The 15,639-nt window shown below is 37.8% G+C and overlaps 1 protein-coding gene across 7 annotated transcripts in view; it reads right to left on the bottom strand.

Moving 5' to 3' along the window:
• The window catches only part of FAM13A (family with sequence similarity 13 member A), a 146,712-nt gene that overhangs the window by 35,628 nt on the left and 95,445 nt on the right, over window positions 1-15,639 (bottom strand). For all 7 annotated transcript variants that reach the window (XM_069093906.1, XM_069093924.1, XM_069093915.1 and 4 more), the window contains 2 exons: window positions 15,146-15,188; window positions 6,554-6,701 (listed from right to left, as the gene is read on the bottom strand). In XM_069093906.1, coding sequence (XP_068950007.1) covers window positions 6,554-6,701; window positions 15,146-15,188 — 191 coding nt within the window. The remainder of the gene's footprint in view (window positions 1-6,553; window positions 6,702-15,145; window positions 15,189-15,639) is intronic.

Here is a 15,639-nt window from a genome sequence, read left to right on the forward strand (position 1 = left end):
TATGAAGGGATTCAAATGACCGGGGATTTTATATCTGATCTCAGAAATAACAAGGAGTCCCTGGAGTTAATTGAATATAGTCTGACATGTGTTTCAGGAAGATCAGTTTGAGTGGAATATCAAGCTGAGTGGAGAACGGACAGGAGTGGGGAGAACATTAAGACAGGGAAGTCAACCAGCAGGCTATTACAATAGTCTATGACTAGGTATAAGGTCATGAGGGCCTGGACCAGGTTAGTGCCAATGTCAGAGGAGAGAGGCGGCACATATGAGAAATGTTAGAAAAATACAATTGACAGGACTTGGCAATTTATTGGAAAGGGATATGAAAGAATGCTTACTTAGTAAAAGATTCCTTATTTAACAAGAACTACTAGGAAAAACAAGAAAATAGTCTGGAAGACATTAGGCTCATTTCATATTCCTCCCAGGATTGTTGTGAATTTGTAAAGCACTCAGCACACAGTAGGTACTATATAAGTGACACATAGTAGGAACTATATAAAAGTAGCTATTAGTGGTAGTAGCAGTAGTGGTAGTGGCGGTGGTGGTGGTAGAAGTTTTGACTGCCATGTTCTTCAAGGATCCGAGAGGCAGTTCAGAACAGGATGCTGTAAACTTTTAGCCCTGATCCAGCTGTCCTCCTGGACTGAACTTTTCAAGCTCCAGACCCCAAGGTTAGGCAAAACAACCATGGATTTATCCTTGGGTGGAGAACCAGCTGACAGTTCATTTAGCTGGAAAGCTCTACAGGCAGAGTATGAGAGAACTATAGGCCAATCCCTGGCCGTACAATCCTAAACCTGGTTACTCTTCCCTGGGATGAATCATAATTATAGGTCCAGGCTCAGAGGGATAGAGCTGCATGCTAACCCTTGATCTGAACTCAGGGGTTGAATCCAGGATTATCCTCAGGGTACAGAGCAACAGAGCTATTGGTCTACTCGTTTCCTGGTTCCTGTCCTAGTTACCCGCTTGTGGGCTGAATCTATGATCTTGGGCTGGAAAAATGACCCACTGTGGTTTCTCCTTAGATTTCCCAATCACTAAGCTTTCTTTTACTCTTCGAAGATTTATTTGGATTTGCTGAACTATATTTGAATTTCCTCCTCTGCCATTTTGTTGATCTCTGATTCAAAACTATTAAATAAATCCTGCCAAAAAGAATACAGCAATTTATCTAAGAAATCTTTCATTATAGATAAGTTCAATTTATACCAGGGAATCAACATCAAGGAAACAATTTTTTAATTAATTACATTAAAAATAAAGATATCCCAAACATGATTTTCAACAGGTACAGGAAAAGTCTTTGACAAAATATAATACTTACATATGCTAAAAAAAAAAAAAACTTACAAAATAATGGCACAGAGGAACCTTTTATTTTTTTTTTTAATTTTTAATTTTTTTTTTGGCTTTTTGGAGGGGAGAGGGCAGGGCAATTGGGGTTAAGTGACTTGCCCACAGTCTCATGGCTAGTTTTATGTTAAGTGTCTGAGGCTGGATTTGAACTCAGGTCCTCCTGACTCCAGGGCCTGTGCTCTATTCGCTGTGCCACCTTGCTGCCCCTAGAGGGACCTTTTAAATATCATAAAAGTATGTATTTAAACCTAAAATCAAGCATCATTTATAATGGGGCTACCCTAGAATCTTTCACAATAAAGGCAGAAAATCAAGGAAGCCAACTCTCTGCACTATTATTTGACATAGTTCTAGAAATGTTAATAATAAGAAATAAGAAAGAAATTAAAGATTTAAACATAGGCAATTTATGGTGAGGCAAAAAATAATTATTGATCATATGTTACTCTACTTAGACATCCTAATCAGGAATCATCAAAGAAACTTAATGAGACAAGTAATAGCTCCAGCAAAGTTACAGGCTTAGAAGAGAAACACACAAAAGTGGACAGCATGTATATAGAATAACAGCAAAATCCAAGAAGCACTAACAGAAAGGTAAACCCAATTCCAACAACTACAAAATATATGAAATACTTGGGGAGAGAAGTAATCTACTAAAGCAGATTAATACTAGAATATAATCAATTACAAAATTCTCCTGAGGGGGACAGTTAGGGTAGCTCAGTGAATAGAGCATGGGCCCTGGCATCAGGAGGACCCGAGTTTAAATCCAGCCTCATACACTTAACACACTCACTAGCTGTGTGACCTTGGGGGAGTCACTTAATCCCAACTGCCCTGCCTTCCCCCCTCCAAAAAGACCCCCCAAAAACTTCTCCTTTCTGAAATAAATTTTTAAAAGCTAGTTTAATAGTTGGAAAAATACTCAGGACTTACAGATGGGCCATGTCAATATAATCAAGATGGAAATACTAAGGTTGTTTTTCAGTTTTAATGTGATACCAATCACACTATCAAGGGGATATTTCATAGGACTTGAAAAAATAATAATAAAACTCATTTGGAGAAACAAAAGATCTAGAATATCATGGGAAATAATGAAGAAAGGTAAGGATAATGGGGGAACAGTACTCAAACTTTCATAAATCAGTAGTCATCAAAACCACTAGGTATTGATTAAAAAATAGAAAAGTAGGTAATTAGAATCAGAAGCAGGAAAACTCAATAATTCTCTGATAAATCTGAAAACATAAATACTTGGGAAAGTATTCCCTATTCAGGCATATGACATAAAATTTTAAACTAAGCCTCATTAAATTCAACTTAGATACACGACTTCTATTACTAAATATGATGCTGTAGAAAATTAGAAGAAAAATCCTCTTCCTTTCATAGAGGTGGGTATGGTACTAATTTTTAACCAAATGGGACAGAATCAAAAGATAAAATAGGTATAATTTGTTATGACTGAAAAGCAATTGTACAAACAAAATAAATGCATCTACCATAAGAAGAAAACAAGTTGAAAGGGAAAAAAAAAACTTCATATCCAATTTCTCGGATAAAGATTTAGTAGCTAAAATCTATAGACCACTTACAGAAATATGTAAGACCAAAAGCCATTCATAAATAGATAAGTAGTCAAAGGATATGAACAAATAGTTCTCTAAAAAGGAATTGTAGATCATTAACAACCACATGAAAGAATACTTTAAATCACTAATAATGACAAAAATGCAAATCAAAACAATCTTGAGGTTTACCTTCACACCCGGAAAAATTTGGCAAATATGACAAAAGATGGGAGTAGTTCAGGGGTGGGGAACCTGTGGCCCAGAAGGCCACACGTGGCCTCGAGGTCACACGTTCCCCATCCCTACTCTAGTCAATATGGGAGGGATTATAAAAAGAAAGACATATTGATTGATGTACTGTTTGCAGAGCTGTGTATAATCATTCTGTAAAGCAATTTGGATTTATGCAAATAAAACAGCCAATATGTTCATAACCTTTGACTGTGAAATTGCACAACTAGACATATAATCCAAGGAGGTCACAGACAAAAACAAAGGCTCCATATACACCAAAACAGGCAGCTTGTTGGTGCAGTGCTGGACCTGGAATCATGGAGGCTTGAGTTCAAATCCAGTCTCTAATACTTACTAGTTGTATGATCCTGGGAAAGTTACTTGACCTCTCTAAGTCTCATTGTCTTCATCTGTAAAATGGGGATAATAATAGCACCATCTCTAAGGGTTGTTATCAAGATCAAAGGAGATACGTCAAGCACTTTGCAAACCTTAAAGTTCCATATAAATGCTAGCTATTGTTATTTACAACAAAAATGATAATAAATATTTATAGTAGCATATTTTGTAGCAAAATGTTTTAAGAAATAAAGTAGATGACAAGGGAATCGACAATGTCTAAGCAGACTATGACGCATGAATGTAATGGAATATTATTACTGTGTTTCATGAGATAATGAACATACTAATACAGAGAACCATTGAAAGATTTACACGAACTTATGCAGTATAAACTAATTGGATCCAAGAAAAAAAATGCACAATTACGATAATATTGAAAATGGAAAGAGCCACAAAATAATTTTTAAAAACAATGTCGCGAAATTACAAAGAACAAGTTTGGCCCCAAAGAAGAGATATGAGAAGATGCTTCCTCCAATTTCTTTGCAAAGTCGGGAGGAGGATGTTTTGGTAGCTGTGGAAAACACACACACACACACACACACACACACACACATACACACAATCAGATTTTTTGGATATATTCATTGTTTTTGCTGAATTTTTTCTATTCTTCCCTTTTTCTTTATTAAAAAATTATTTGCTATAAAGGATTACCTGCTGGGGGAGGAAAGAGGAGAAATATAAGGAAAAATGTAGGTGATATAAAAAAGTATGAATAAAATATCAAGAAAATTTCATTTTTAAAAAGCAAAAAATATAAATAATTGGGATGGGGAAAAAAAGGAAGAAAGAGAGAACTGGTTCTGGAGTCAGAGGAATTAGACTAAATAATCTCCAATTCTTACTAGCTGTGTTGTGTTAACTTGGGCAAGTCGCTTAAACAATCTAAGCCTCAGTTCCACATCTGTAAAATGCCAAAATCGTTCTAGGTGACCTCTGTGGTCTTTCTACCTCTAGAGTCTAGATCAGTGATCCTATGATCCCAATGATGCAATAATCCTAAACGCTTTGTATAACGTTATAAAGTCATTCTGGGAATAACCACAGTTTATTGTCTCTGGATAAAATTTCATATTCTCCTCATATTGGAAGACAGTACAAGTGTATGATTACCTTAAGATAAGGGTAAAGTAAATTGCATCCAGTTTAGGAGGTAGGAAAAGAAAACACACACCCTCCTCTCCTCAGGGTGAATTATTAAGCCAGTGGTGATATTTGGAACCCAGACAAAAAAATCCCATGACCCAGAAAGGCTTTCCTCCCCACCCCCTTTCATTCTAATGAAACAGGTAGATTATCATATTTTGGAGACTCCAAAACAAGACTTAGTCTGTTCTGAAAGGTTTAATTTTTAGCACTTATTAGTGCTTTTATAGAGGAAACCTCTTGCTGCTGGGTTTTTTTGTTTTGCTGTCTCAGCCAAATGAATGACAGGAAACATCTGATTATTTCTAAATGAAATGCAGTTTTTACCTGGGTTAAAGAATTCAGATTCTGTCTGAGGGACAAAATGAAAAAAGCCTGCAGTTTTTGCTTTATCTTCAAAGTGTCAGAAGCTGACAAAAATCACACCTCAGATGTAAGTACTGGTTAAGAGGGAAAGGTTATGTTTCTGAGAGGTAGAGTAAGAAGGTTTTTTTTTTTTTTTTCCCTTTCCCACCGCACACTTCAGTGAAGTCAAAGGTGTGTGTGGTGCTGCTTTTTTGCTTGGCCTGGCTCTCCTTTAAATCTTCTTTTATTCCATCTTCTAAGATAATTAATGTGGAGTACTCATGGTTGAATAAGGGAATAGGAGATTGAGGAATCACAGAAGTAAGAGGGGCTGTTTCAAGTAATTTTGATTTGTAACATATCTCTGTAATTCATGCCATACCATATCACTCTGCTAGGTCATTCTTCTAAATGATACTAGCCTAAACCTTTCCTCTCTTCTTTTTCCTATGAAATGTATAATGTATGTCATACAAAGTGAATTTTCTCATTCTGTCTCTGTCTCTTAGTCTCTGTTTCTGTCTCTCTCTCCCTTACATACACATGCACACGCACGCACCCCCCACACACACACACCCAACAACACAAAAACATATGGTCATATACAAATTCCCCAACAGTTTATGTATAATTAAGGAGCTAATTGACTTTTAATATCTTAATGTAAGCATTAACAAACACTTGCAAACCAAATTTAAAATTTTTACTATGGTTATGTAAATGAGGAATTTTAAACTCAGCATTATATTCGTGGAGTTGATGTCTGGTTATAAAATTAAAGGGAAAAAAAAAACCTATGCATTAAACACTGAAGCAAAGGGACAGAAAGTCTTTTTGACAGAATTTTAGATCACTACATTCTCAAATGATAGTCATGGGGGAAAAGAACTGGGATGTGTTTTCTGAGAGAAGGAAGAAGTACCTTTCTCAGGAAAGTCCTACATTATTTGACCTTGCTCACTCTTTTGCTCTGTCTTGTAGTGTTTTTAAGATGTGGAGTTCTCATGGATGTATAAGGCAAGGGTGGCTGGAGAATAATAATGCTGAACAGGATTTGCTTTTCTGCATTTTGATTTATAATTTTATTTAAATTTGATTTGTTTTAAAAAAAAAAGTCTTTTTTCTTTTTTTCCTGCTGGGAGTGAGTGAGGGGTCTAATGATGATGAGAAAACAGTTTGCTGGAATGTGGGGAGGGAGAAAAGGCCATACTATAAAAGGAATAAATAAACGCAGGCTGCCCCCTCAGTATCCTGAGCTGCCATACAGTACGTGCAAAAAACCGTTTTTTCAGAAGTAAAACGGAATATGGAGATGTTCTCATCGGGGGCACGTTCTTGCATTCCGACCAAGAGAGATTTTCTATCCTTTTAGGTCATTTAGCCTAAGTGTGGTTACCCCCCTGCAGTCCCATCTTTCCTCCCCAGTGGCATGAACACGCGATTCCAATAACAACCAAACCCCATCGCGCCGCCTGACCTACCTTCCCAGCTGTTGTCGTTACCCAGAGCGGTCAGGTCCAACGAGGGCAATTCCGTGACAAAGCTATCCTCCTGGACGTCCGTGTCCTGGCTTCTCTGGAGTTTCGTTTCGGGCAGGCTTGGATGTTCCTGAATCTTCATACTGAAGATCTGCAATAACACCCACGTAAAATTGTAATGCACTACAGAGCCAAAAGACGCCCGCAAGGTCTTTGCTCTACGCTGAGAGCTTTCAAACAGGAGTTGCACGGGGCGCAAACCCCCAAATCAAAAGCCTTGCTGGATCAGCCTGCTTCCAGTCACTTGCCGGCAAATCGTGCACCCATATGCTTACCCTGGAACTTTTCCTTCCTTCTAAAGAAAGCTAGTGTGTAAGGCTTCGCTAGGGGAAGGCAGCTAAATTGATAGCTGAAGGCAGAGGACGGTCATGAATATTGATTGAGGGGAAGGGAGGACGGGAGGGAGTTGCTAGTTTCTCAAAGGAGGATGCCTCCCCTAGATTGTAAACAAACAAACAAACAAAAAAGAAACCGCTTTCACTGTTGCTAAGGCAACAGTAGCAGCCCGGTTTCTTTTCCGAGCCGTTCTTGCTTGCCCCTAAGGTAAAACAAGCCCCGACAGCTGAGATCGGAGGCTGGGAACCAGAGAGCCTTCACGCAGGCCAGGCAGGCTTAGCTCCATTAGTGCCGGCGAAACTGCAGGCTGCCCATTCTCTGATTTCCTCTGCTTGTTTTCTAGCAGGGCGTGGGGAGAACAGGACTATTTATGGAGCAGCTCTGGGTTAAAGCAATGTTGCGCAAATGTAAATGGTAGTGGGGTTTGGCGTATCAGCTGGAAGCAGTGCAGAGTCTGGGCAAGAGCCAAAACTGCAGAGGCCGTCTTTTTTTGTTTTTTAACCCCTTCTAATAAAAGTAAAGAGCTGTCAGGCCAGGGATGAATAATTTATTTCTTGCAACATGAAATTGTCATTTGTTTCCACTACTATTCATCCCCTGAATATGCCATCTATCTTACCATTATCATAAAGAAAGACAATATTTGTACAGGAAAAAAAAAACCACATTCGATTTCTTAAGGTAATTTCTTTAAAAGGATCGTAACCAAATCAAATTCTAAAAAAAGCCAAACTGGAAAATCTAAAAATAACTCATATGATAAATTTCATTTATTTAAAATGAAACATAACTTTGCTTGACCTGCTACACTTAATAATCGTCTAATCTACTTTAGCAGTGCTAGTAGAATAAAGGCTTATTGTATTTCCAGAAAGTGATTCATGAGAAGTAATATTTTCTTTAGTGAACTAGACTATCATCAGTTCTTGTGTGTGTGTGTGTGTGTGTGTGAGAGAGAGAGAGAGAGAGAAAGAGAGACAGACACACAGAGACAGAGAGAGAGAGAGGGAGAGAGGGAGATGGAGACATGAAGTCTTTCCTAATTACTCCAGCCCTACCTCCCATCATCTTTTTATACATTTTATACATCCATATATGTTTATGGCCTCTAATAAGTAAACTGAGATAACAAAAATCATAGGCCTTTTAAAACAGAATAATTTGACATAAATATTAAATTTCTTTAAGATACAAAAACATGATCTAACTGTCTCTTAGTCCATCTGCTCCCTTCTCTCTGTACAGCCTCTCTACACTTTTCCCATGAGACCAATTAGAATCTCTAACCCGAATATCTAACCTTCATCTTTGTCTCTTGAGTGTCAATTGTGCATTAGCAACTACTTGCTGGTTATCCCCACTTGACCAGCATGTGTCCAATGAACTTCATTATCTTTTCCTCTAGATCTACCCCTTCTTAACTTTCCTATTTCTGTACAGGGCACCATCATCCTTCTAGGCACCCCGGTTTTCAACCTGAACAATTTCTTCTCCCTCCATCCGATCACTTCTCAAGTCTTGATTCTGTCTCCACATCTTCCCATTTAGCCCTTTCTTTCCACTCACACAGCCAACAGCCTAGCTCAGGCCCTCATCATCTCTCAACAGCTCTATTGCAAGAGGTTCCTAATTGGCTTTCTTGCCTCTAGATCTCTCTTCACCATAATCTATCCTCCCCAGAGCTGACAAAGTGATATTCCAGAAGTACAGGTCGGACCATGCCACATTCTCGCTCGAGGTGATCCAATGATTCCCTGTTGACTCTGAAATGCAAGCTTCTTAGTTTGGCATTTAAAGACCTTGGGAAAGTGTTGAATTTGGAGTGAAAGGACCTGAGTTCCAATCCCAGCTCTGCTACTTATTAACTGTATGGCATTGGGCAACTCACTTAACCCTTGAGACTTCTATAAAGAAAGGCTTTGGGAAGAGTTTATTGATCTGCTCTTCAGCGCTCCATCGGAGGGAACAGGCAACTGAGGGAGGACCTCATAGGACATGGATCTTGGGTAGTGTTTAAAGTATAATTCATCTGACAGGAAAATGCAATCAGACCTAACATTTAACTTAATAGTAGCAATTCATCGTAAACAGAAGAGGAAAGTGTCACCCTGGAGGAAGGAGAAACACATAAACTTCCAACACATCAAATTTCAGGAAAAAATGTGGAATTTAAGGTTTCAGAATCCCTTTGAGATTGAACTGACTTGAAAATGGTAGACTATGGTAGAATAAGGTAGACTCTTTTTCAAGTTCAATTACTTATCATCGAGCAAATTTCTAAACTTTTAGTATGAAAAACTCGTAGGTGAAATAGTGGAGTGTTTTACTCAAACAAATATTTGTTGGTGAGTTTAATGTACTCCCAGGTATGAACTGTTGGGCACACATGACATCCTTTATCAGTGAATTGATTTTTTTCTTAATCTTAATGGAAAACTCTTGCATTTCCTCTTTAATATCCAGGCCCTTCCCCCCTTCAAAGAATCGTAAGGAAAAGAAAATAAGAAAGTGCTTTTCTCATTATGAATGACCTATTTGTTATCAAAAGTATATTTCTAAGCTCCTCTAAGCAATAGGCTTATAAAGGACAAGGAATGCAAAACTGCTTTTTGAAGGAATTTCACATTTTCTTGACCTCGTCATTCCTATATAATCTCATCTCTTGGTTACGGCAGTACTGTTCTGTGCAGTTACTAATTTGTATTGACTTTATATAAAAACTGAGTATAAAGAGAAAACAATTTTGGAAAGAAAACTCAGCTCTGAGTTTCTCCAACATCATTGGAGAAATTGTTGTTTAGTCATGTTCAACTCTTGGTGACCCATTTGTGATTTTCTCCACTAAGATAATGGAATTGTTTGCCATTTCCTTCCGCAGCTCATTTTACAGATGAGGAAACTGAGTTAAGTGACTTGCCCAGGGTCATGCAGCTATTGTCTGAAGTTGGATTTGAACTCAGGTCTTCCTGATCTCAGGGCCAGTACTCCATTCACTGTACCATCTAGCTGGCCCGTTGGGGGAATTAGTAGGAATAAAACTTCAAGAAATATTAGAAATGTAATCTTGCTATCTATTTCTAGGTAGCATAACATTTTCTTTTGAATTGTTGATTTAAAAAAATGCTTTTAGAAAGCATTTTCTCCACTTTTTCCACCTTTACTTTCTATAGGATCATAGATTTAGTGTTAGAAGGTATCTTAGAATCCACTGGGTTCACCACCCTCATTGTACATAAAATGAAGAAGGCTTAAGAGACAATGAGGATCACATAGTACTAAATGGGGGCTAGGATTTGAAATCAGGCCGTCTTGAAGCACTTTAACCACCCTACCATAAGATCAGAGATTCAGAGAAGGAAGGGACCTTTGAAGCCATAAAATCCATTTTACAGATGAGGAAACTAAGGCAGAGAGATGAAGTGAGTTTCCCAAGATCACAGAGGTAGTGTGTAGAACACAACCTCAGGTCTCCAAGTCCACTGTTTTATTGACTGAGTATGCCACCCAGAAGCATCATTTTTGTTAAAGTTATGGGGGTAGATCAAGGGGAGGATTGGAAAATTGGAACTAGAAAATGAGAAAAAACGAAAATCCAAATGACATTTTAAAATATGAGCTTAATAGAAGAGAAACATGGTGGGGCTTTTTCTTTTCATTTTTAAATCACAGATTGGAATTCCCTATCATTTTAGGATCACCTGTCAAATTATATGACTTTCATAGGGTGTAAATGCCTCCTAAAAACCAAGCCAAAATTAGACTGACATCCTCGACTTGGCAGTTTGTGCATTTCTGAGTGGGTCAGATCCTTTGTGCTTGTGTTTATCTTCTCGTTTGAATTGTTATGATGAAGGTGATTACCAAATAGTCTTTATACAACTCAACATTGTGCTACACGCTCCTAATTAATAGCTGTATTGGAGGATAGTGAATGTATTTGGTAGAAGGAATCATGCTAAATTCCATTTTTCACTTGTGTGTGACTTCATTGGCAGCTGTCCAAGGAGTTCTTAGAATTGATTTATTTCAGTGTGGTCTCTGACTGGTTGTCTTTGGAATTTGTGAATTAATGTTATAAAATACCCCTAAAAATCCTTCTCTATAGCCTTGTACCTTACAAAGTATGACAGGCATAAAAGGAAAGCACTGAGATGTGCTCCATCCAGAGAAAGAAACCTAAGCAATTTTCTTTCAACTAATGCACAGTGACATGAGTAGATGCTTTCATGAGGGAAAAAGGACACGTAAAGAAATGAAAATACAGATAGAAAATAAAACAATACCACACCAACCTGGAGATTCTGCCCTTGAAGAGGCAAAGAAGGATAAATCAATATGCTAACTGGGCCCCAAAGGGAAAGGAGGGAGAAATACATGGCATAAGCTAGGAATACCAGTTGAAAGCCCTTTCCATCTCAAGATCTATGACCCTAACATTGTCAGTGGGTGAAACAGCTGTGAGATCAGTTTGGTACTCTCTGGCAGGGACACCGGAAAACAAATGCGTCTCAAAGCAACCCTACAGAGGGAATTTGCAATCTCTCCCCCTCTACTGGGGCCTTCTGTATTGCAAGCCAACATGGCTTGGATGGGCCTCATTCTTTAAAAACAAACAACAAAAAGCTCCTCTACATTTGATTCTATCATTTTCTGCAGTTACTGCCCCAGATCTCTCTTCTCTTTTGCAACCAAATGCTTAAAAAATGCTGTCCACACTTGTAGCCTTTACCTTCTTACTTACTCACTTCTTAATTCCTTTGCAATCTGGCTTCTGACCTCATCTTTCAACTGAACTAATATAGCTCACTAACTAATCTAATCTCTCCAAGAATACCAATGATTTATTAACTTTCTTCCATATATTTTTAATTATTTGTTTAATATTTTATTTTCCCCAATTACATGTAAAAGATTTATTGATTTCCAATGGACTTTTCTCAATCGTTTGCCTTCTTGACTTTATCTCAGCATGCGACAATGTTCATTTCCTCAAAAACCTTCCTCTTGTCCAAACCTCCCAATTTCTACTGGGGTCACCAATGTCCTGGTTACCCAAGTTCCCAACCTTGGAATGACCCTTGATTCTTCTCTCTGCCTTGTCTTACCTTTCACATCCAAAACAGTTGTAAGCCTTCTCAGTTCTACCTCACCCTCTGCAGCTTTTGTCTATCTCTTGGACTAACTGGTTGCCTAGTCTCTACTCATACCCCTTCTCAATTCTTTCTCCATATAGTTGTTGACAGGATATAATTAAACCACAAATCTGACCGTGTCACACTCCTTTTCTTTTTTCTGTTTTCTTTGATATTTATTTCCCCCAATTACTTGTAAAAACAATTTTTAATATTCTTTTAAAAAATTTTTTTGAGTTCCAGTTCTCTCCCTCCTCCCTCCCCTGCAGCCTTCATTGAGAAAGCAAGCAACCTAATGGAGGTCATACTTCACACTTCCCTTCAAGAAGCTCCAGTGGTCTATTAATTCGAGGCTTTGAATGACCTTCATAATCTGTCTTCAGTATGCTTTTCTAGTCCTATCACACATTTGTCTCTTTTATGCACTTGCTGTTTCAGCAAAACCAGCCTACACATTATACCCCACCTACCATTTTGGAGCCCTGGCATAAGCTATTCCTCGTGCCTAGAATGCATGCTCACCTTACTTCTGCCTCTTAGAAGACCTGGTTGCCTGAAAAACTCAGATCAATGCCACCTCTTACAGGGAGCCTACTTTGATCTCCTGAGTTACTGGTGTCTTCTCCCCATAAATTACTTTGGACACAATTTGTATTTAATTTTCTACTTGATTGTCCCAAGCGATAGAATGTAAGCTCTTTGCGGTTAGGGACTGTTTTTGTTTAAATCTCCAGATTTCTAGGTCTTAGCATAATGACAAGCACATAGCAGGCACTTCATAAGTGATTGTTGAATAAATTGGAAAAAATAGGAAGTTTTTTATCTTCTAGGGGAAGATTTCTGAGAAATCAAGAGCTCAAGGTTTAGAATCCAGGTACAAATACTAAGATGATTGTAAGAGCTCATATCTATCTGTCTGTCTGTTTCTCTGTGACCATCTAGCTGTCTGTCTCTATCTATCCATCCATCTATCTCTCTGTAACACTCTCTTTTCCTCTCCCTCTTCTCTTCTTCTCCCTCACCCTCTCTCTCTCTCTCTCTGATTCTCCCTGCCTTCCTTTCTCTCTGTGTGTCTCTCTGTGACCATTTGTCTAACTGTATGTGTCTGTATCTATCTGTTTGTCTTTCTGTGACCATCTCTCTCTGACCATATCTACCTGTCTATCTTCTTTCTCCCTGTGACCATCTGTCTGTCTGTCTGTCTCTCTCAATCACTCCTTCCCTCCCTCCCTCTCCCTCTGTGACTCTCTCTCTGCCTTTCTCTTTCTGTGTATCTCTCTCTCTGTGTATCTCTCTCTCTTTCCTATTTACCAGTTCAGGTCAGTAACTCTTCTACAACTTAGAGTTTTAGATTTTTAACTAGGCCCAGCATCACACAGTCAGACCACATTAGAGTAAGGACTTTAAATTACATCTTTCTTGATTCAGAGGCAGGCCTTCTATCCACTATGCATAAGACTTCTTGTTTATATAGTGCCTTGTATTTTATAAAACACTTTATATACATCGTTTCATCTGAAATAAATTCCATAAGACAAGAATATTGTTATTCTAATTTTTAATATATGATGAACCTGAAGCCCATAGAGGGAGAATGCCTTCCCCAGTTTATGTAGCTGTTAAGAAGCAGGGCCAGGGCTCTAAGGCTGCTACACAATACTCCTTAATCCTTTTCAATATAGAGAAACTGGAATGTCATTTTTGTTTTGATCCAAGAAGCCCTCCCATAAAAAGAAAACCCTCTTGGAACTAGGGGATCTAAACCATTCATATTTCTTGTATTAGTATTCCTCACTTAATAGAACACATGTGTTTCAGGAAAATTTGCAAAAAAGTGAATTTTTAAGTGATTCCCATTCATTCCAAAACTGAGGATTAAATTGTTAGAAAAAAAATCTGAGTTCTCAGTGTAAATAAAAACATAATTAAGCTTATCTTTTAAAATCACTTATTTAGAGAAAAAGCTAGTTACTTTTTGGTAAAAATAAGTAGACGTTATTCAAACTAGTTAGTAGAAGGACCAGTCTCTTAAGTATTACCAATGTCTCCTTTCTGTCAATCACCAGCTGTCTTCACATCTTCATGACCTCAGACAAGTTACTTTATGTCTATGAGAGTTAGTGTTCTCATCTGTGAAATAGGGATAATACTTGCACAACCTTACTAATGCTAGGCAGAGGAAAGCACTTTGAATGACTTAAAGTGCCATGTAGATGAGTGTTGCTATCAATGTATTGAACAAGCAATGCCTGTGTTAATGTAGAAATCAGCAATGTGACTTCAAGAAAATATTTAAGGACTTGGGTGTCTGTTCTGCTTCTCCCAAATAACCAATAAGATTTTTTTTTTTTTGCTTTTTGGAAGGCAATTGGGGTTAAGTGACTTGCCCAAAATCACATGGCTAGTAAGTATGTCAAGTGTCTGAGGCCAGATTTGAACTCAGGTCCTCCTGACTCCAGGGCTGGTGCTCTATTCACTGCACCACCTAGCTGACCCCAAATAACCTATAAGATTATCCTGAGTATTCCACTAAATACTATCTTTGTGGACTTAGGAGAAATCATCACAAATTTAAAATATTCTATTTTTCTATGACACAATATGGAAAAGGGAAATAGACATACTGGAATTATAACCCCATTCAATATGTGGTATGAAAGCCGATAAGAAGTCTCTCTATTGTTCAATATCATTTCCACTAGAAACATTCATTCATTCACATTTCTAAAGTTGTGTGGAACCCCAAAGACCCTTTAGAATAATCCCCTCATTTTACATGTGAGGACACGAGGTCCAGGAAGGTTAAGTGAATCACCCAAACTCACATCAGTAGTAAGTGGGATTTAAGTGAAGGTCCTCTGATTCCTAAATCAGTGTTAATTCCATTGTACTTCATTCATTCATTTCTTCAACAAACATTTATTATATATCTACTAAATAAAAGAATCTTGAATGATTCTTAAGGAGCCTTCTTAAAGTATAACTATTTCAGCGCTGATCTTCTAGTCAAGCATGGCCTAATTACTTTCACACTGATATACAATATATAAAGCAAAAGAATACTGACCTGAGAATGCTGTGGGTACTTCCTATCACTGCTGTTTTCTTTGCTAAAAAAGAAAAACATATTGCATAAAGTCAAGGCATTTTGTTTTATTACAACACTTCTCATCCTTTCCTCACTCCGATTTTTTTTTTCATGTTAGACTTCTGGTGCACTTACATTTCTATGTAGAAGCCAACTTGAGTGATTTAAAAAAGAAAAAAATATACACAACTTGAACTATTGTTGCTGGGAAAGTGAAGTTCCTTCACCTGCATGCAAACATCAGCCTGGCCACAAAAGGTACCAGTGAGAAACAAATGGAGTCCAAAATATATTTCTTTATTTAAAGCAATCAACTAATTAAAAAAAATAAGGTTTTTTTCAAGTCTTTTGTTCTTACATTATAGTCATTTGTAGATATAGTACTACTTCAGAATGGAACCTTCCCTGTTAAGCAGTTAAGCAAAACAATGGATATAGTAAAACAGCTGGCAATGTAAGTAACATTCCACCTG

The sequence above is a fragment of the Petaurus breviceps genome, unplaced genomic scaffold, assembly GCF_028583685.1.
Source record: "Petaurus breviceps papuanus isolate PSGF00001 unplaced genomic scaffold, PetGlider_PUasm1.0 126, whole genome shotgun sequence".
NCBI lineage: Eukaryota > Metazoa > Chordata > Mammalia > Diprotodontia > Petauridae > Petaurus > Petaurus breviceps.